This window comes from Sturnus vulgaris, chromosome 3, assembly GCF_052056855.1.
Source record: "Sturnus vulgaris isolate bStuVul1 chromosome 3, bStuVul1.hap1, whole genome shotgun sequence".
Classification (NCBI taxonomy): domain Eukaryota; kingdom Metazoa; phylum Chordata; class Aves; order Passeriformes; family Sturnidae; genus Sturnus; species Sturnus vulgaris.
In genome coordinates this window covers 20,625,576-20,647,969 of record NC_142245.1, presented here as the reverse complement: position 1 = coordinate 20,647,969, position 22,394 = coordinate 20,625,576, and the positions used below count along the sequence as shown (strand labels likewise).

At 41.8% G+C, this 22,394-nt stretch overlaps 1 protein-coding gene across 1 annotated transcript in view; it reads left to right on the top strand.

Moving 5' to 3' along the window:
* Positions 1 to 20,024, top strand: part of TGFB2 (transforming growth factor beta 2) — a 58,630-nt gene extending 38,606 nt beyond the window's left edge. The window contains exons 3-7 of the mRNA XM_014876916.2: positions 13,810 to 13,942; positions 14,061 to 14,171; positions 15,881 to 16,055; positions 16,629 to 16,782; positions 18,601 to 20,024. Of these exons, the coding sequence (XP_014732402.1) occupies positions 13,810 to 13,942; positions 14,061 to 14,171; positions 15,881 to 16,055; positions 16,629 to 16,782; positions 18,601 to 18,759 (732 nt within the window). The 3' untranslated portion in view covers positions 18,760 to 20,024. The remainder of the gene's footprint in view (positions 1 to 13,809; positions 13,943 to 14,060; positions 14,172 to 15,880; positions 16,056 to 16,628; positions 16,783 to 18,600) is intronic.
* Positions 20,025 to 22,394: the final 2,370 nt, after the last annotated feature.

Below are 22,394 nucleotides of genomic sequence, written 5' to 3'. Positions count from 1 at the left end.
CTGCTCAGGGAGGTGGTGGAGTCACCATCCATGGAAGAGTTCAAGAAATGGCTGGACATGGCACTTAGTGCCATGGTCCAGTTGACGTGGTGGTGTTTGGTCAAAGGTTGGACTCCATGATCTTGGAGGTCTTTCCCAGCCTTAGTGACTCTGTGATTCTGTTTCACAGCATATTAAAAAAGAAGTAAGAGAACAAGACATCAAAAAAGGTTATTTCCAGGATCTCTGTCTCCCAACACCTGACCTGAACTGTGGTTTACATAGAGGTCAAATTCCTCTCTCTGGCCCATGTTCAGGAGAAGCTTTTTAAGCCTTCCTTGTAGAAATGGAATTAAAACTGAATTTGCAAAGCTTAGGAGTTTCAAATCTGGCTTTTGTATAGTAGTCCAGTGTTTGAGGCAAGGGAGTGGACAACTCAGGGATTGTGCAGTGAGTAAGAAAATGCCCCATGACTCTTTCACTCCAGTGTTGATAAGATTTATGTCATTTAATCTTTAAGGACTTCAGAGCCTTTAACCTCATTTAACGTAGAGTTTGTGCATTTGTGCAAATACTGTCTAGAGCATATTTCATCTAAAGCATAGTTCTCCTCTCTGAGAAACACAGCAACTAAAAGGGGCCCAGCTCCCAGAAGTTTTATACTGAGTAAAACTCATGGCTGTTCCAGCAACCTGTGTCATGTTCTGCTGGAAACCCTGATGGATAGGACACCACTTTGTATAAGTATATGGAGACCCTCTTTAGCTCTGTTTTTGCTGCCTGCATTATCTGTGCTTGGGCACTGTCCTGGGGTTGCAGCACTGTAGAGTCCAACTTGGATCCAGTGGGTGCAAATTTGAGTGTTCTCCCTCGCTTTGAATGTTCACCTTTTCCTGCCTGGTCTGGTCAAGTGGAAGCTAAAGTTGAAGCAGAGACAGGGGGCAGTTTATGTTCATGGGCTTGCTGAAGTGACAGTAAAATCCAGTCATGGGGGCTGACAACAGGAGAAGTGTGTTGGTCTGTTTAGATGTTGTTTAAATGCAGGAAAAGCATAATTCACATTTGAATGTGGTTCAGGTCCACAGGTGATCACTGGGGGCTGCAACCTGACTGCCATCCTTTCCAAGAATGGCAGAAAAATTGAGCAAATACTTTTACTTTTTAAAAGGGAAAGCTAAGAACCTCTCTTGAGAATCGCCGGTGTTGCTTATATAGAACAGCCATCCCAGAGAAATACACTGTGTCCCAGTGTCCCAGTGATGCTGCCACAGCAGCCTGCTGAAACAATTGTATATTCTAGCTTGACCTCACTGTTCAGACATCCTAAAAGGAGTTGATGGCATCTCTGGGCTTTCTGTTGTTCAACTTTTGAGTGCTGTTAGTCAGCCACCTGAAAAAAATACAGCTGTGGTTGCCTGAGCTCAGTTCATTGCCTTTCTGTGTTTGAGGAACATGGGACACAAAGAGTTCAGAAGAGGTATGGAAGAAAGGGCCTTTGCTTGGCTGGGATTTTGCCTTGTGATGAGAAACAGCTGGGGCTTACTTGAAAGAGCCTGACTCCAGCATGCCTGTGCCCATGGAAATGACTACGCCTGCATCCAGGGCAGGTACTTGGGTCCCTGGATAAATATATGGCTGGTGAGTAAGGCAGTTTCTTTTTTAGGCTGGGTGGAGCAAACTAAGTGAAGTGTTAGGTGAGTAATGAGTGCAGGTTATTGTAGGATTAGATCTTTTCTCCACCAAGTAACAGGCAAGCCAAAGGCAGCATGCCCTGTGTGTTTGTGCCAGGCATATTTTAGGCATGTTACTTTGTTCCTTGCTTGCAGAGAGGCAAGCTGTCTCTGGATCATTTCCCTTTGGTCATGTTTATTTCTTGCAATCTTGTATGCAGCTCTTCCTAAAACCTGGTATGGGGGTATTACAGCTCTGTGGTGGGCACTCTGAGCTACATGGGATCTTCTGCCAGGAGCACGAGAGTCCCTAAATGTTGCTGCAACTGATCTCCATCACAGCACATGAGGTTAGGATGTTGTGCTTAACAGGAAAAGCAAAAGCAGGGAGAAATTGGAGACAAGGGACCCAAGATGATTTTGGGTCCCTTCCAACTTGAGATATTCTATGGTGTATTGTAGAACAGTACTATAGAAAGCATTCTAAAACTTACTGTATTAATTCTAGAGATTAGAAAGAAGAAAATCTATGCAGATGAAGGTGAAGAAGGATGGATAAGGAGGCATTGGTGCCCCAGTGTGCTGGAGCTTCGGGGCTGTCTATTGATATATTGAGAATGCAGATAGCGTTGTCTAGTGGTGAACATGGTACACACGTGAGAGGTAAAAGGGGAGAGTGAGGAAGGTCCTCTTTTCAGTGGAAGTGGGAGAGGCAACTATCTTCTTAGTCAGATACCTGACTCCAGCATGAAAAGCCATGCATGGAGAGTGAGCCTTGCAGAGGAGATTGCTGCTGGAGTTGGCATGAGCAGCTGCCGCTCCTCCTCTGTGCATGAGCTTTGCTTCCTGTCTTGTGACATACATGCTGGGCTTGCCAGGGCTGTTGTGCCCAGAAGGAACAGTGTGGTTTTTCATCTTGCATAAGCAACATTTAATTATTAGGGGGTTTTTTCTCCTCCAACCAAGTTTCAGGTTGCCTAGTGTTTTGCTTTGTTGTGGGGTTCTTCTTGATCAGGGTTTTTGAAATTCCTCTCATACCTGCAGTTTCAAGGAATGGTTGTTCTTTTGTCCCCTTGTCTTTCTCAGTCAAGCAGGAGGAGAGAAGCAGAAGCCTTCTGGGGAGAATCAGAGCTCTCTTGTGGTTCACTGCGATAGTCCCTGAACATGTGCACATCTTCTGATTGCCCTCCAGGAGCTTTCTGATTTAGTCCAGTGGCAGTTCAGGAGTAGCATATATACCACTGATGCAGAAGGGACAACGTTATTCTAAAGGACTATTTAAGGAACAGCTAGAGACAGATGTGCAGGCTGAATTGAAAAAATAAGCAAGCAGAATATAAATATTTTGTTTCTCCGCCCGATTCTTTCTTTGTGTGGTCCTCTGACCTTACAGATCTACCCCTTAAAATGAAAGAAGAAATGCAAAACTGCACCTTTTCAGCTAAGCTTTCCTCAGGCTGTACTTGGCTCCCTTTTCCAAACCACATCAGAAGGGGACTTTGTGTTTTCCTACAGCCCTTGTTTGCACTGACTCCGGGAAGGCAGTCTGGGGCTGCTTGGCATGGTGAGCCAGGGCTGTGGCCCCTTGTTCCCAGCCCCTGCACAGCAGCAGGACCCTGTTCCCACCTCAGAGGCTGAGCTGGAGCAGAGAGCACCCCATCGTATTTATGCTGGGAGCGAGTGGTTATGAATCTTCTTGCCAAGTTTTCTGCAATCTGGATTTCTCCAGGCAGTGAATCCTAGAGATTAATTCTCATGCAAGTGCCCTGGATGCATCCACAAAGCCAATGGGCAAGTAGTAATCCCTGTGTGCAGAAAATGTCTGTTTTCACCCAGAATACTTCTCTTGGTATTTAAGGATTAGTCAGTCACATCTGTGTGTTCCTGCACAGATGGGAAGTGCATTGCACATATTAAGTAGTCTTAGGATGGAAAATAATAAAACTCAGAGAAGTAGGAATTAAGTTACTTTTCTAAGGCTGGTATGAAAGCTTCTGTCTCTTCTTGGCTCTGGTTAAGTGAAGCTGCAGACAATTAAATTCTTTAAAGGCACTACCTTTTCTGTTGTTTCTTCTGCCCCAAAGGGAGGCTTAACCTAATGGTTATGCTGCTGATCATCAGCACGTTGGAGAGTGGGAAGCTGAAGGGAAGGAAGGAAGCGGCGTGACCTCGGACAAGGCACGCTTCTCCCATCCTTCCACCGTGCCATGCTCACTCAATGCTCCCCAACATGCACCAAGACCTCCGAAAATATTAAGAGGATAAAGTGCTTTTGGGGAAGGGACGAGGAGTAATATTAAATAAACAAGTTTTAGGATCCTCCAGTGGCCCTTGCTATGTTTTTAAAGACTTATGCCAAATGCAGGCTTTATTGGAATTTGATCAGATAAAGCTCAGTTGTTATGGGAATGTCTTTGTTCATCAGTTTTCTTGCCTGCTTTGAAGACTTCATCACATCTTTCTTTTATTAAGGTGCTTCTGTATTTATGAATAAAGTTCCTGCACCCTTCAAAAAAAGCCTTGTCTTTTATGAATAAGCATTCCAAAAAACAAATAGGTACCACTGCAAAGCAGAACTAGTGGAAATCCTTACAGGGTGAAAAGACATCCTTCAGAGAGTACTGTGAGTACTGTGGTATTGGGTTTAAGGTATTTTTATTATGTACCGGCAGTCAAACAATAACAAGTAATAATTACTTCCTGTGGAAGCGGTGCCATGTTTTGTTAACACATCATAAAGCATCCCAAAAAGTGCAGCTGAAGTGCTGTGTTTTATTGTTATCATTATCTGAGGCTGCTGTGGATGGGAGATATATCCACAGGATGTATCAGAGCAAGGATTGGGGCAAATGAACAGTGCTGGGGGACACACATCAGATTGAAAGTGAAGAATTTGAAGCAAACAGGAGCAGACAGCAGACTTTTGGGCTTCCCATGTTAGGGAGGGCCCAATCCATGTCAAGAGCTCCTGTGGAGCTTGCTTGGGGTCTAGGAAAAACTGTCTGTCCTTAGGCAGTGGTAGCCCCCACTTCTTCCAGGGCCTCTCTCTCTGTTTTGAGGTATGAGGAGGAAGATGCTGTGGAACATATTACCCCATTATGAGTCAGATTTAAATATAAACCACAGTCAGTTGTTCAAATAGTTTCAATTCAGACAGTGTTTTGTCTTGTTTTTCAGTTTAGAGTGAGCTACTATAGATTTGGGCCAAATCTCCACAGTGCAAATCTGAGGCAATTTACACTGACTGCAACAGAGATCCTTCAGGCTGATCAGAAGAAAATACCATGAAGCAGGATTTGTGGCTGTGAGCTGGTGCAGGATGTCTGTATTACAGATATCACCTGGGGCACTTGGTTATAATTGACTGCCATCGCTGTGACCCACATCTAAAGTAGTGCATTTGGATCTCACAATTTATGTATTGCTGTCCTGAAACCAGCCTCTTGCATTTTGAAAGGTTACAAGGTTTTGTTTAATGGCAAATGTACAGTGTCCTTTGAAGTGCCAAACCCAGTATAAAGCGTGGATGTAATAACTTTCTACTCTACCAAACTCCTTCTTTTTCCCCCAGCAAAAGCTCAGGACCAGAGGAAGTTAATTCGCAGTATATTTCAGTTGAATTGCTGTTTTCTCCTTGTTCTAGAATTCCTTTTTTCTGGTTCTAAATACTGCATGCCCTACAAAAAGATGTCAGTACGTTGGAGACCATGTCTAGAGTACCTTTAGCAAATATTCTCTGAGCATGAGGGGAAGTATTTATGGCTGCATTATCTTCACTGTAATTTGAGAGCATATCTTGGATGCAGCCACCTCTTGCCAGGAATAGAGCACTTACTGAAGACAACTTGAAGAAATATATAACATTTCCATCAGCTCCTGGCAAGGGCCAGCATGTGCTTCCCAGCTGGACAGTGCCATGTGTAGAACTGCAGGCCACAGATGGCTGTATTGCCATTTGTGGTGCCTGTACATTATTGGAGGTGTGGGAATGCCAGCCATGGCTCTGAAAACAACAGCTAGGTTTGGGTTCCTGCTCTTTGGGCTGGGGTTTGTTGGGGTAGCCAAGCCTACATTACACTGGGGCACGAGCAAGTTTGAACCAAGCAGCTCGGTGTGGTAGTCACTGGGCTAAGGAACATCAGGCTGGCTTGGTGGCCATGTGCTTGAGAGGCTGTTGGAGGGGGAAAGGTGGTGGTGTTCCTGTTCTGGGGAGGTGTAGGAAACAATGTGAAGCTTTTTTGGAGAGAAGCCTGCGTGAAGAATAGATGATGGGAGAAAATGGAGGAGGATGGGAGTGGTTTGGGTGGGAACCTTTAGGTGGTGGGAAGAGAAAACCACGAGGAGATCTGTGAGTTATAGGGAACAAAGCAAGGAAGAAAGAGGAGGGACTTGTGGAAGAAGACAACATCTTGGAGGAAGTACTGTGTCCAAATACTCATTTAGCAAAGAAAGCTGCATGCCAAAATGTTGTTGTAAAATGCACATGAAGATGAGATATGGCTGTCAGGGACAGGACCAAGGGAAAAGGGCTTAGGAGGCTTGTGCATAAAGGGGAGATGAACACAGGAGTACCCTGCAGGATCTGGGAGATTTGGCTAGAAGACAGGAGAACCCACTCTGTTTCTGTTGACTTTGGCTCCCCTATGTTGATATTTTAATAAAACATAATGTGCCTTTGGCAAGTTAAAGCTAAAGGCTAGATAAGTTTACAGGATTTTTTTGTTTTGCTTCATTTTATATGAAATCTTTCTTTGGAGCTATCTTAAAATCTCCCAAATGGCAGGAAATTGCCCTCAATATTTCAGAATCTTCCAGGAGAAGGACCCCAGACCCTCCGTTCTTATTTACTGCTTAAACAATCCAGAGTCTTCCTGCCTGGTTAAACATAAATCAGGCTGGAGGGCCTCGGGGCTCTGTCCCCAACTTACACTGCACATGTATCTTCAGTATCAGGAGGAGGGCCCTGCTTGGGGAGCAAATGGAGAGGAAATCCCTTCCCAGGATCTGTTCTCTTCCCAGAGCTCCTCTCCTCACTGCAGGGTGATGCAATGAGTCAGTCACAGTGATTCCATGGCATACTTGACTTCCCCTCCCTTTCTGATCTGCTTCAGTGCTCATCTCTTTACCTACCTCACACTTCACCTTCTGTTACCTTTAAGTGAGCATCAGCCAACACTGTAAGAGAATCCTTCTGCAGCTGTGGCCCATCCAGATATAAAAGAGGTTGGGTTATGTGTGCAATATGTTCTTTTTATTTGCAAGTTTGCATGAAGAACGTGTCTGGCAAGTTCTGAGCAGATGGATCAGAGAGCCATGGGTTTTTTACAAACTTTGGCAAGTACTCCATACCTTTCTTTGTATTTTGGCAGGAGCTCTGCATCTCATATACTAGTCTCTAAAGATTCTGCCCTCAGTTTGAGCCTGATTCGGAGACCATTGCAAGTAATGGAAAGACTTCATTGATAAGCAGGGGGACTCTAAAGCCCTTTTAACTCCATAGCACTGAAGGCAGAGTCTGAACTACTCCTTTGCAGGAGTGGCTACAAGAAGAGCTTGAAAACTCACACTGACAATTTTTATAAAAGTACACAGCCGGTCTCTTGCACTTAGAAGCAGCTAAGATTTTGATAGGCAATGGATTCCCAGTTATCTGGCAAAAGGTACTATATGGAAGCTTTGCACTTTGCACCATATGTTTTCACATATAATGAGTAAGAAACTGGAAAGGTTTGCAGCAAGAATCAAGGATTTGCCTTTCCCTATGTCCAAAATAGGATCAAAGGCCTCAGATTTAAGCAGGGAATGAGAAAGGACTGATAATTAGCATGGCCATTTTTTAACTGTTAGTTTCAGAAAGAGCTGGCCAAAGTCCCTGAGAGCTGTCTGAGGAGACCTTTGAAATATGGAACCAGGCAGTGAGTGAATCTTTCAGCAGGGTGAAAACTATGTAAGAATTTGGAAGCACCAAGCAGCTGTGTATGCAGACCTTGGGAATCTGGTCATTCCAGTGTAGAGAGTTGGGCTAGAGTCCCCTGCAGTTTCTTCTAGTTCAGAAAAGGTCATCCTAAATGGCAGTTTTTAGCCATGCTGTGCATAGCTGAACTTATCTGTGCTCTCGTGTTAACCAGAATAAGCACATCATTTGCCACTGGATCTCATTGTTTGAGCTTATTTACTTTAAGCTTACAAGTCCGTGTCAGGTTATTTCCATTATTTTTAAAAGGGCCGTGAAGTTCCAGTGGAAATCATGGATAATGACTGATAAGTAAGAGAAAGAGTAGTGAGCCTGCCAAGATGTTGTAATACACAAGAACATCACAGGAGTCTGAAATGACAGAGAAGGGAATGGAAGGAAGGAAGTTATCAGGGGGCCAGCAGCATCTGGAGGGAGGAGATCAGACAGTCCAGAATGAATGGAGAGGAAAGACAGATTGATAACAGGTTTTCACAAGATAATGCCTTATTTACTGCTGTTCAGTGACTGCAGAACCCACACTGGCTGATAGCAGTGACCATTTCAAGTTCCAAGGCAATGCAGGAAACATGATAGATATTTTTAGGTGGCCATATGATCTTATTACTATGTTTGGAAAGTTCATCAACTTGTTTTAAGAAACTGTAAGTCACCAGAAATATTTCCAAAGAGTTGGTGACCATAATTCTCAAACCCAGCTGTAAAACACTCTTGGTTTTCTTGGCTGCAGCAAATGTATGTCATTGATGCATCAGCCTGTGTATCATCACTGCTGAACCACATTCAGTTTTTTGTTTGTTTGCTTGCTGAGGAGGTGGTGAATTTATTAGACAAAACTATTCCATTGAAAATTATACTTAATTGTAATTTTCCTATTCTTCTGCATCTGAATTGTGGTGACAGTAGAAGACTAGAAGTAATTACTGGCCAGAATACCAAATCTGAAATGAACTAAACAAGTTGCTGTTCTGGAGCTCTGGTTGTTTGAAAGAACCAGTGTATCTTCGTGTCAAATTTTTTCCTTCTAGCCGTGTAATGAGTCACAAAGACAGGCTGTTCTGGCGTCTGCTGTTGGTGGTTATTGTCTAGAATACATACACTAATGTGTTGATTCAGTTATCCCCTGCTTTAGCTGCCTAAATATATGAGCGGGGGAGTAGGCGAAGGAAACTTTGAGCAAAATAATTATGTTTCTTCTAACAGTCTTGGGCTTAGGAGTTTTTTTAGAGTTTGTTTTTGAACCAGTTTAATTACACTGATGCCGATTGCTGCTGCTCTGCTCATGTCAACTTCAGATATGCCCCATTCTTTAAGGAAATCATGTTTCTGCTAATTTTGCAAGCATTCTGCTTTGTTTGTTATCATGAATTATGTAGTGTTCTGAGTGTACTTCACAGTTTATAAAATACAGACTAAGATAATCCTTATCCTTACTTTTATACTCAGAACTGTGTGATGGTTGTTTGAGGATATAAACATGTGTGCCTATAAATAAACAGTTTCATCCTCCAGTATTTTAATGAAGATTTCAGCTACTTGATACTTAAATTTTTTAAGGATATCTGTTAATGCTTTCCAGTTAGTCTGAAAAATAAGCATAGCAAGTGACAAAAGTAATTTACGAATCAGTATGTTCTGGAAACTGCTTATTCTTCTGAAGCCAGTTTGTGACAAAACTAAAATTTTTCACTTCTGAATGCCCTGGTCATGGTGATTTGGGATACACTTTCAAGATAACAGGCAGGTCAGCCCCTGCCAGCCAAGCAGAGGTTCCCCCCCAGATGACTGAGCAGAATGAAGAGTAGATTTCAACAGGATTTGTAAAATGCCAGAAATCTGGCAGTCCTGATGAGGGTGGCATGTGAATGCTGTCATCACCAAGATCCCCGGCTGGGCTTCCTAAACATATGGAGCTGTACAAACAAGAGCAATGCTTTGTTTGCATCTGGCTTCTTCATGAGCCATTTCTTGCAATTAACTGCATTATTCATTTATTCATGTGGTTGTTTCACCTTGATCTGCTGGCAGTAGCTGCATGTAAGTGACGTCTAGAGACTCTTCATGGGTATTTGTAAGATCATATTTTCACCAGGTGTTTTCAAGACGCCTCAGAATTGAAAAAAAAAAAGTGTATGAGAGGTAGGTTAGCAGTGGGCATAGAAAAAGGTAGGTAGAAGGCAGTGTACAAGATATGGGTCAAGAGGAGATTAAGAAATTTTTTAGTTGGTGGTTTTCCTGTGAAAGGGAGGAATCACATACAGAAATGGGGTAGAAAAAACCTGAAGTTGTTCTTAGAATTTAGAGCATTGCTACTGAATGAAAATTACTCTGTATACTGGTCTAGAAGTCTGGTGAATCACCTTTTGGTAACACTTCTTCCCATTCAACTCATCCCCACAGCATGTGATCATATATGTTATGTTCCCTGTGTAATCATTTATTATAACAGGCAGTGCTACATTACCACTCTGTTGGAAGCAGGACCGAGTAAGCAGATATCCCTGGACAGCCATCCTCATGTCCAGAACCCGGGTTTGTTGGCTTGGAGCCTTCTCTAGGTTGTGTGTGAAGGAGTGCCTGCTCACACCCATCCGTGCCATGCATCACCAGCTGTTTGCACATGTGGGTGTTAGGATGTTCCTCCTCAGCCAGGGAGGTGGGGCTGCCTGTGTGGAAACTCTGTCTCCTGCTCATGCAAATGATGGGATCTGTGTCTCTGCATGCAGTAGGTGATGCCCAGGATTCCCCCACTGGAAAACCTTAGCCTTCCACGTCATGGCCTGTAGTCAGACCAAACTCACTCTACCTCTTCAAGAGGGTGTGTTTGGGTAAGGTGCCAGAAGGAAGTAAGACAGGATTAAAGGGGAAGTTTAATTCAGTTGACTTTCTCTTCTGTGGATTTTCTTTTTTCCCCTTGCCTTCTGTTAATATTTTGAGTGCACTGAAAACTTTTGCACAAAGGCTTTCATTTAGCTCCTGCAGGTACAAGCTGTGCAGCAGCAGTTCTGATAACAGTGTTTGATGTGGTTGTGATGGGCTGGGCATGAAGGTGAGGTGGTGTTTACAGGTAAGGCAAGGCAATGTTTATAGGTGAAGGTAATATCTCTTCTAAGACCAATCAGTGGGGTTGGAAGAAGTAGACAAGCTTTCAAGCACAAAAGCTGCAAGGCACAGAAAATGCTTTTGTTCCTTTTTGAAATGAAATTAGTTGATCTAGTAGGAAGAAACTATTAGAAACAATACAAGAGAAGTTTTTCATTGAGGATATAGGCTTGAGGGTGTATTGGAAGAAAGGGTGTGTTGCTGATGGGGAAGGTTAAAACCAGAAATGTAGGGCAAAGTAAAAAGAAGCAAACCAAAGCAGGGAAATGGCAGAGAGAACCTAAAATGCTTATTTCATGTAGTAATTTGTGGAAGACTCATTTGAAGAATATATTGTAGCTGTAAACATTTCTAAGAGATTCCTACAAAAAGGCTCCTTTGTTTACCACCATATAGAGTGCAACTGCTTCAGTGTGGATGGAAATAGAAAGCAGTGTAGGAAAAGAAACTTAATCGGATTGATTACTTTGTGGGAGAAAATGGACTCTGAGAATCTAGTCTAGGATTTTTTCTTCCATTAGCTTTGCACTCTTGCAACAATGTAAGAGATAAAGAAGGGAAAATGGAAATGGTGAGTCTAGAATATCATTCTTGCTTACAAGTACTCAGGTTGTTAAGATCATACATCACCCTAACAATACAAAGATATATAACCCAAGAGAAGGTGACTGAAGTTAATTTCACTAAGTGTAACACTCTTTTCACTTAACAGCCTTTTGCTTAAGAACTGCCAGCGCCTGTTTAACCCATGGTGTCAATTGTGGAAATTATCCTTTGTAGCTTTTTACCTCATTCTTCATAATTTTTTTCCTGAACATGCTGCATAAACAACATGGAGAGAAACTTTGCTTTCAGGTATTGTAGGTACCACAGGATGGGGAATATCCAGCTCTTTTAATCCACACTATCCATCCTGTCCCACAGTGCCATACACTTCAGAAACCTGCCAACACTCTTCTTGTCATTCAGCTCAACAGTGGTGATGGATTTTCCTTGTACCATTGGATACATGTAGTGATGATTTCTTGTACTTTTACAAATGCCTTTTATTGCAGGTATGCACTGACAGCACTTGACTCTGTCTTTTGGTAGCAATTGGGATAAAGAGTGGGATAAATATATTTATTTTTGATACCAAGGCACAGCTGTGTCTTCAGAATATGTCTAAGACCAATTATAGTTAACATCAGGAGATTGCTTTTGGCACATTACTTACTTTTAGTCCTTACATCACTGCCAAAACTGAGGTATGCAGTTTCTGGAGTCTTTGGAAAGATATGACTGTGCAGAAAGGAAGAGAAATGAGCCAAATTCTTGTGTCCCATTTGCCTCACCCCCCCAGCCCCCACCCTCTCTCCCCAGCCCCAACACAACCTTGCAGAATGACAGCTGCATTACATCCTCAGAAACACTTGACCTGATAAAGACCAAAGGGAAGGCAAAGTTATATTTGTACTTCTCTGGGACTTTCCCAGCATTGATTACTGATTCTCTCATCCCTCTGGCACTTCTGAGCAATGGTAGTCCCCTTGCTGCTGCCAGACTCTCTGTAAACAGTTGTTCAGACACTTTGTTTGAAGGTTACCTCATAAAAAGGAGTCCCAATGTTCACTGTTTGAGTGCCCTTAGTTTCTACTGGGGAACTCAGCATCGCCTACCAGGGGCCCTTAGTAATCTTATGGACTGGAACCAACATCTTCTCATGGCTTTTTGCTAAATGTGTTGATCAGAAAGAAGACAAAGAGCTTGTCGTGTTGCTATTCTTTTCATAAGACAAATGTTATTGTAAGAGCCATGCTGTTGGCCTATGAGAGAGAGATCCAGCACTGCCTTGCTGGATAATAAATAGGGAGACTCTACATGCTGACTCCACATGCTGGACAGAATCTGAGCTTTTCAAGCCTGTTTAATTACAAAAAGCCTGATTTTATCACGATGACATAGTTTCACACCTCTTTTGAAATATTTTTCTTTACATGTATTATGTGGTTTCACCATGATTTTATTACAGCAGTGCTTGCTAGATATCAGGTTGTTCTGGGCTGAGAAAATAGGAGGAAACAATGAGATGTTGTCAGTTACTCATTTGGAGATGGACTTGGGTGCTTAAAGGATGGAAAAACCCGAAACAATATGTGAAGTCGCACAGCTGGCATGCCAAAAGTTACAAAGTGATGTTATCGTGTGCTGTCTTGATTGGAGCTGACTTAATGTTGCATGGCATTCCAGCTCCCTGCATCACAAAACTATCAACAGAGTAATAACCAGAAAACCAGAAACCTGTCAACAGCCAAAAGGCCAATTGTTTTTGTCCTAGAGTGTGGGTAAATAATAGCAGGCTATGCTTGTATGTGGGAAGGCACTCACTGAATTGTTTGCCTGAGATGAGAACGACTGTGGGCACTTGAAATGCTGGTCCTGCAGGGCCTGGGTTTCTTTTGTTCAGGTATTTTTTATTGCTTGGTCAGTGGAAGCTTTGCTGACACATTTGACACAAATACAAATACAGCCTGCATCAAAGTCTGGATGGAAGCAGCCTCACCTGTTGCACAAATCCATGCATGGCCTTCTGTTAAATGGATGATTAGTACCTGAAATTCAGAGGGAAGGCTAAAAGCATGAATAAGGCAATATCCTAGGTTAGTTATAAGGGAGCAGTGTAATATCTTCAGTGTACAGACTACATTGTACAGCCTGGACTTTGGCATCTTATGCTCTAGCCAGTGTAAGTATTACTGAAGAAGGTAAAATAGCTTCTTTTGATGATTACTGGGATCTCTTCAGCTCTTATATTACAGGATAAATTTTCAGGGCAGTTCCTTCTGTGTGATTTCTCTCACAAAGGAATATATGATGGTGTGTTTTGCTTGGGAGCCTAAGCTGATTTCATTAGGGTGTTTTTATATTGTTCTCCTTACACACCCAAAGAAGATTCTTTCTGAAAATGTGCACGAATGTTCTGCTGCTGCATAGAGGTTTCAGCTGTCAGAGTTTCTTGTGCTATTTTCTAATGTTAGCAGTCCATTTTAAAAGCAATCAGCTAAATGTTAACCTGTAGGCAATCTTATTTTTTGTTTCTTGCAGGTTTTAAAATCTAAAGAGTTATCATCACCAGGACAGCGCTATATCGACAGCAAAGTAGTTAAAACAAGAGCTGAAGGAGAGTGGTTGTCTTTTGATGTCACTGAGACTGTACATGAGTGGCTCCATCACAGAGGTGACAAAAAGTGCTCTTTGCCTTCACTCCTGCCCCAGCTGCTCCTCCATTAACTCAGGAGTATTTCAGAGTCATTCCACGTGTAAAAACCAACAACACTCACTTTTATGTTTTGCAGACAGGAATCTTGGATTTAAGATAAGCTTACATTGTCCATGCTGTACCTTTGTGCCTTCCAATAATTACATCATCCCAAATAAAAGTGAGGAGCTTGAAGCAAGATTTGCAGGTAATGAAAGAAAATAAACTCCAACTTTTTAAAATGTTTTGGTATGTACTAATTGAGGAGGGAAACAAAAAGCTGTTTCTGTGTCCTAAATGGCATTCAGCTGATTGAAAACCTGCTCATTTGAGCAAGTCATGATTCTCAGCTGGTAGGAAATGGTACTTAAATCACAAGGGTAAATCTGTATCACCTGAACAGTTCTAAAATCAGATGGCATAAAAAAGCTGTCTCCTTCCATGCATGCAGCTTTGATGTCCTTAAGAGTCTGTGCTACGGTTTGCAGCATGCTCACAGTTTGCACATAGAGTTTTGGATTTAGTGAAGACTCTTGCAAAGTTTGCCATCCACTATTGGATGAGAAAATAACTCAATATTTTCAAAGTAAACCTTTTGTTCTCCATCCTAATACTATAATGAGTCAGACTTAGTTGAAAATATTGGAATGAGTGGGCATTAAAAAATAAAAAGCTGTAGTGAAGGTTATGAATATATGTGCTCTTTATGGACAGCAGGCAAGGTGATATGGAGTAAATATACCAAGGTCATATAAGCTCTCTTGTGTTTTTAAGCCATTAAACTTTGGTTTCACAAAGAGAAATTATATTTAATTGACTGTACTACAGCAACCATCCACCAGCACATATGAATCTATAGCTATATTAGAACCAATTTTAACCTAAGTTGTGTTCATGAAATTTTCATTTATTGAAGTGTATCATGATTTGGTTCACTTGTGGTCCAAGTATTTGGCTATATTCCTTGTCAAGTATTAAGTTTTTCTAACCGTTGTTTCACTGCATTGGAATTTTTTCCTGTAAATAAATACATGTACTGTACATATGATTAAAGCCATTGTGTGCATTTAAAAAACTGTTAGTATGGTCATGTTTGGTCATTGTAATTGCATATGTTAAGAAAAGAATAGTGTATCTTTTTCTGTTTAGATGGTAGTATCTGGCTGGGGAGGTTAATTTTCTAAAGGATCTTACCAAAAGGCATAACTTGACTCCTATGAAAGGCAAATACTTTGAGTCTCTAGTCTGTGCTATTGCCATGGTAAGAAGCTAGTAAGGCAGTTAGTGTTAAAAGAGAATATAGAATGTGAGGCCATGGATTGCCATTTCAAGAAGAAATACTTTCTTTGCCATGCCCATATGAAGGAAGAGACTAGAAAACGGGGAAAATTAGCAGATTTTAAAAAACTGGCAATGAAAGACAGGGAATTTACAAGTATCAGAAAGGAGTGAATGTGATAGAGCAAATTAATGGGATAGAAGTAAAAGTGGGAAATGAAGGGGAAGTATCCAGAGCAGCTTTAACTGTATTAAAAGGTACATGCCTGTTGAAAGTTGGGAGTGCTGCTCTAACTGAAGCAACATAAGAATCACTGCTTGGGGCATCTGAAGCTAAGGCACACAGATGCAGTGACAGAAATTACCTTCTCTGTTGCTTATTTAAACGTTTCTGGTAAATATACTGAAATGCCATTAAACAAATGTGAACGTGGGAGGGTTGATACAATAGCTAACATGAAAACTGTGAATTTCTTAGGCATCTTGGGTTGAAATTTGCCCCCATTTCCCCAGTAAACATGCCCAGCTGGCACCATCATGGCCCGGTTTCTGAGAGATTTTTTTTTTTTAAGAGATGGTTTATTTAATTTGTGAAGAAAAAGCAACACAATGTTTATCACCAAAATGTATTTTTTGAAGGTATTGATGACTACACATATTCCAGTGGTGATGTGAAAGCTTTAAAGTCCAATAGGAAAAAATACAGTGGGAAGACCCCACATCTTCTGCTAATGTTGTTACCCTCCTACAGACTTGAGTCGCAACAGCCCAGTCGGCGGAAGAAGCGTGCTCTAGATGCTGCCTATTGTTTTAGGTAACTATGCCTGCACATCCAGTATTCTTACACACTCCTCCCAGCCTGGGAGGTGTCATGCACTTGTTTATCATGTTTCTTTACAGTTGGCATTTGTACCCAATGCAGACCCTCTTTCTCAGACCCAGGGTCTGCGTGCAGCAGGTCTCTGCCCGGCGCTCTCCCGTCCCACAGAGACAGGGGCAGATTGCTGTGGCCTTAGACAGCAGAAGCTCAGTTCCATCTGGGATGATTCCCAGATGCATTAGCCCCATAGTTAGAGCCAAATTATCATCTCCACTTTGTTCACCTACCCAGAGTCTCCCTTGTAGGATCTGGAGAAAAACACTTGAGTAGTCCTACAGGGAAGCCATTAGCTTTGTCTGTGTGAGCAAGTCCTGCCATGTCTAAGCATCCTGTAATAACTGTAATTTCAGTTACTGAATAAGCTACTATTGATTTGATTTAGTTGAGAATTTTTGTGACTCAGACTTGCCGGCCTGTAAAGGATCATTCAGGAAGCAAGCAACTGGATTATTTTTATTCCCAGTGTTGTCTTTGTTCTGACCAATGTGTTTGTATTTTATTTCCCAGGAATGTGCAGGATAATTGCTGTCTGCGTCCACTTTATATTGACTTCAAGAGGGATCTTGGCTGGAAATGGATTCATGAACCTAAAGGATACCATGCTAATTTCTGTGCAGGAGCCTGCCCGTATTTATGGAGCTCAGATACTCAGCACAGCAGAGTAAGTAATGGATTTGCTAATCTTCAGCTTCTCTTTTATAACTGTAGGTTGAGCTGTGTTTGTGGGACTGACATCAGCACCAGTGTCCAGAGTTAGTAACTAAGGATGATGAAATATGGCCCTACAGAGGAACTCACACATGGCCTCAAGCTAGTTTTGAAGCAGGAAAATTGTATTGGCCCAGAGATTTACTTTTTTTTTTTAATGTTCATTGATATGAACACACAGTTGGATTGAATACTTTTTGTGAGTATGTAGCCTTTGGAGGTGGCTTGGAAAAGGCCTTTTATTATAGACATGAGTGGAAGATGGCACAATGAGTTTGGTCAGCAAAGACACAGAGAGAGGCACTTCCAGAGTAACAAAAGGGCTGAGTTATCCCACCTGGTCATCACATACTTTTATGACCTGCCATCCTGAATTTCATGAAAATCTACTGATAGATGTCTTTCTTTTACTTCAAAAGACATATTCTTTCTTATACTTTAAAAATTTATATGGGAAGGAGGGACTTTGTGTATCGGATGTTGAAGAGCCAAATCATTGTTGTCTGAGATGGGACTTTTTATTTTAGGGCTTAGATGTGGTATTTTAGCCAACTGCCTCAGGATGAGTAGTATTCTGCTGTGAAGTGCTAATTTCCTCTCAGCTGTCACTGAGGATGTCTAGACAATAAATGCAGGAGACAGACATTTGCATCATAGTTGTCATAAAGTAAGAATTGCACCCTTGAGTCCTTACTAAGAATGATGTCTCTCCTTTTTCAAGCCTCCCTTAAAATGACAGGTCAGTGTCAGCCAGCAGGGACAACTCACCGTGTCCAAGGGACAGCTTGAGTTCTTCATGGTTGATAAAACCACGATACCATGTTCTTCCTGAGTTTTCAGACCCCTTTATAGTAGTCAGTGTCTGTGACATTGTGCTGTTAGCAGTGTCAGCAGGCAGAGGTGTAAATAAGGTGAGTGTGTTTCCGTGCTGGTGTGGAGTAATGGTGCACACATTTTGGAACTGCACTTGTTTTTAAGGGAAAGAGGAAGAGTAACTGTCATGGTCACAAATATGTGGTTTGGATAATTGCCTGAGGAGCCAGAAGTTGCCTAATAAAGTAGTTAGTGTTGCTGTCCTGAACAGATCTTCTGTCTCTCTAAGCTGCAAGTGTTGTGTAGAAGTTCTAGGAAAAGGTCACTTGGTGTTTGGCTGAGGCATTAATGGCATTCTCAGGAGCACCTATGCATCATCAGTGGCTAACCCTACATACTTCCCTTGCAGAGAACCATGCATAGGAATCCAGGGTGACAGAGGTGATAACTCCATGCATGTGGCTCTCAGCAGGAGTAACTGCACCTTGAGTCCTGGTGCATGCAGGGTGGCATTGATAGACTTGATTAACGTAGCCAGAGGGTCAAAGAAGAGGAGTGCCTATGCTCTGAAGGGGTCTCTTTTCTCTTTGGTCACTTGTCAGTCCAAAATCCTGTAAACAGCAAATGACAACCTGAAGAAGCAGATAAAAACCTTTCCATTTCCTCTCTTCTCATAAATATGGTGTGCCTTTTGATCAAAGGGCCACACTTCAGAGCCAGACTCCAAGTATGTACCTGCTTTGAGGCTTACCTGAATGGACAAAACCTTAGGAAATTCAGGCATATTGTGAACACCAGATTGAAGTGGAAAAGCATAAAAAACTCCCTAAAATCCAGGAATCTTCATACCACTTTCAGTGGGCATTTTCTCAGGTGCTGTGGGAGGAACTGATGCAGAAAACAATTCACTCATTAGAGGTAGCTGCCTTAATCTGTCTTTTTTGGTTTCTCCTTCTAGGTACTCAGCTTGTATAACACCATAAATCCAGAAGCTTCAGCCTCTCCGTGCTGTGTATCCCAGGATTTGGAACCCCTCACCATCCTCTACTACATTGGAAAAACACCCAAAATCGAACAGCTGTCCAACATGATTGTAAAGTCTTGCAAGTGCAGCTAAAGGATATCCCTGAAACAGCATGACGTGTGTTTATAACAAAAAAAAAAAAAAAAAAAAGATAATCAAGGAAAAAAAGGAAAGAGAGAATGAGAAGGAAAGGAAGAAAAATAAAAAACCCAGGTTCATTTTTTTAAAAGAAAAAAAGAAGAAAAAAAAAGCGGTACTAGTCTGAACTGTTTGAAAGTTTGTTTTGTTTTTCTTTTTAAACTGGCATCTGAAGCAAAACATTGAAGGCTTTTTCCTACATTTCACCTACACATAGTGTGAGATAGACAAGAAGCAAAGTTAAAGAAAAAAAGAAACCTTTTAAAAAATAAACACTGGAAGAAATTTGTTAGTGTTACTATGTGAAAGGAAAAAAACAGGAAAATCCCATGAAGTGGAGTTGCTGTATCTGTCCCATGCCTTACTTGATCTCTCTGTATTGTTATGCAATAGGCATCCTACCCATTCCTCTTAGCTATAGAGTTAACAGTGCATTATTTATTTGTGTGTAAAAACTATCAAATGAACATTTCTGTATCACCATTGGAGAAATGAAAACCAGCCAATGTGGACAAAGTGGAGACCAAATAAGCTGCCAGAAATACAGATAAAGCCTAAAGGAACACAAGCTCAAAAGAATCAGAAAAGTAATGGTTAGTTTAGTTCAATTAAAATAGAAACCAGTTATTACATTACTGACAAACTCTGCCTTTAAAATACCTTATTTTTCATGCCATCTGCCTAGAGAGACTTCTTGTAAGGTCTCAAACCCTTGTTTTAAATACTGAATAATTTACTAATAAAGGACACTCTGTTTCAGTCTCAAAGACAAGTCTATAAGATTTTTTTTTTTTACTGTAAATGATTTAAAATGTCAGTTTAGTAAACCAGTGAAATATTTAACATGTACTGGTCTAATCTTCAGACCTTAATATGTTGCTGTATAGCTATGCTATGGGAATTTTTTTTGTTCTTTTGGTATATGTAACCATACCTAGAGTATTACAATAGGTGGGTAGTAAAAGCCAGCTTAATTGGAAACATATCTGTAGATCTCTATTTGTAAACTATTAAAAAATTACGTACTTTATGTGTAATGTGTAAATTTTCACCATATTTTTGTACTCTGTAATACTGTCAGCTCTCATGACTTTGAATTTGAATTTGGGGCTCTTTTTGATCACTCAGAATCATGTGTTTCCCTCTAGCTGGCCAGTATGAGTAGAGTCCCTATATTTTGACTTGCACTACAAATACATGTTTTATAATAATTTGCTATACATGTGCTTTGTATATTGTTCATCATTATGACATAAGCTACCTGACTCCATTTGTTTTTCTGTTTCATAAAAAAAAAGGATGGATTAAACCAATCTCCCCCCCCTGCTCCTCCTCTCCTCCTCCTCCTCCTCCTCCTCCTCCTCCTCCTCCTCCTCCTCCAGTTGTCCCCGTTCATAACGCCTGGATCCGCGGATTTGCGGGCATTCCCGTTTTCTTTCGGCTGTAGACACGTCCAAACAGATGGGCAGGGAGCGAGGTGTCGAGAGAAGAGATGTCCCAGCCTGGCTGAGGCCAGGCAAACCCTTGCAGAGGATGGCATCCAGCACTGTGCAGGAGGCTGTAGGCAGCACCTATATATATATCTATATATACACATATATATGTGTGTATATATATATATTTATATATTGCCTGGCTGTAGGCAGCGATGCCCGCGTGGGGTGGGAGTGGAGCGCCCTTGGGTGCATTATCCTGGCACATCGGTCCTGCAGCTCCTCCGTGGGGCTGTCCCTGCTGTGCTGCAGGTAACAGAGGATTGCCTTTGGCTTCTGCAGTGGCACAGCAGGGACCTTCAGGCTGTTGGGGTATGTGTAAGGATTGGCAGGGTCAGACCCTTGGTTTTTGCGAGTTCACGTTAAAGCTTATTTTAAAAAATCGAGAAGGGAACGTGGGGGTTCCTAGGGTTTTGTTGTTGTTACACGTTTTCATATTGTAGAGGGAGTAAAAAGAAAAAAAGTCTCATCGCATACTTCATTTTTAAAAAGCCCCAACCTAAATAAGAATAAAAAGAATTCTGAAGAAGGCACAATCGTTTCATTTCACGTGATGAATGCTTCTGCAGAGCAAAGCTGGAAACCTGCAATGCGAGCATTCTGCTTGGGTGAGAGGGACATTTTTTGCCATTGCCCTGAGCAGTGTTGGGAGGACACTCCTGAGCTTGGTGTTGTCAGCTCCACTTTTAAAAGTGCAGTTTCTTTGGCTTCAGCAGAATACTGGTGCAAAGCTGAGGTGCCATGGTGGCTTGCACAGGCAGCTCCTCAGGACTTCTGTGGAGCCTGTGCTCATTGCCTAGATGGGAACATAGCCCCAGAGATGATCCAGTCCCACCCACTGGCTCAGGAGGAGAAGGTATGCTAGACTTCTGATTTATTTAGTGAGCTGAGGTGAAGAATCTGTCCTGCTAATACTTGCTTGAGCCAGACTAACTCCAGTGAAAAGATGCACTGAACTCAGTGAAACTCCTCAGGGTAATACATACTCTGGATTTTGTTGTATAACAACAGCAAAATTAGTTTTATCAGGTTCAGTATGAGAACTGTATTTTTGTTGGACAGGAGAGAAGACAAGAGTGAGCACATTTTACAAAACTTAAAAATATTTTTGCAGTTCTCTGGTACAGGAATGCAGCTCAAAACCAGTTTTGAAAAAGTGGAATGGGAGATAGCACAGTTGTCCAGCTCTACTCACTGTGTGCTGGATGCAGCTGAAAATTTGGACTTGGAGTTTTTCTCTAAGCATAAAACACTATTTCTGTAACTCATTGCCCCACGATCGATTTTTAAAAAATTTCTAGTGTTCTTCAAAATGCACTGATAATATTTGAAATTCTCTATTTTAAAGCTCCTACAGTGTTTCTTTTTCCTGTTCATTAGGCATGTATTTCCCTTTAATTACCAAAGGTGTTAGGCCTGATCCTACAATCTGCAGAGCTCATGGGTGAAATTCCCCACTGCACAGTGGGGTCATGTGAGTCCTTAGCACCTCTCAGGTCTGATGTAAATACCCCTCACGGGATCTTTAGATGGGTCTGCAACAGCTCCAGGGCTTTGTGCAACGGGGACTTATTTTGGTGAGGTGATTGCCACTGTCTAAGCAAAGTCCCTGAGAACTGATGGGAAATGTTCAGCATCTGGAGAGATCAGACCCAAGGGGCTGACTGGGGCTGAGGGGGAATCATAGCACTTAGCTGGGTGGGGTAGGACAGCACTTCTTATCTGTTGAGCATCAATACAACTGTATGGTTGGCATGGTTTAAAGGAGAAAAAAGAAAGGAACTTAAAGGACAGCTGTGTTGTACTTTGGTGATTGATTACTCTGTATTTTAACACATTGTATGTCTGTTTTTGTGGTGCTTTAGTGGTAAATAAATTATTTCAATTATATGCTGGTGTTGCTTTCGTATGGCGGTGTTCTTCTGGCACAGGTAATTCCTCAGCTCTGGAATGTTAAAACCCTGCAAAGCCTGATTTGGTGTGGGATTTTGGCATGTGTGACCTTGGTGTGGTCTGCCACAGGCTGAGGTGAAGAACATCCATCCGTCCATCCATCCATCCATCCATCCATCCATCCATCCATCCATCCATCCATCC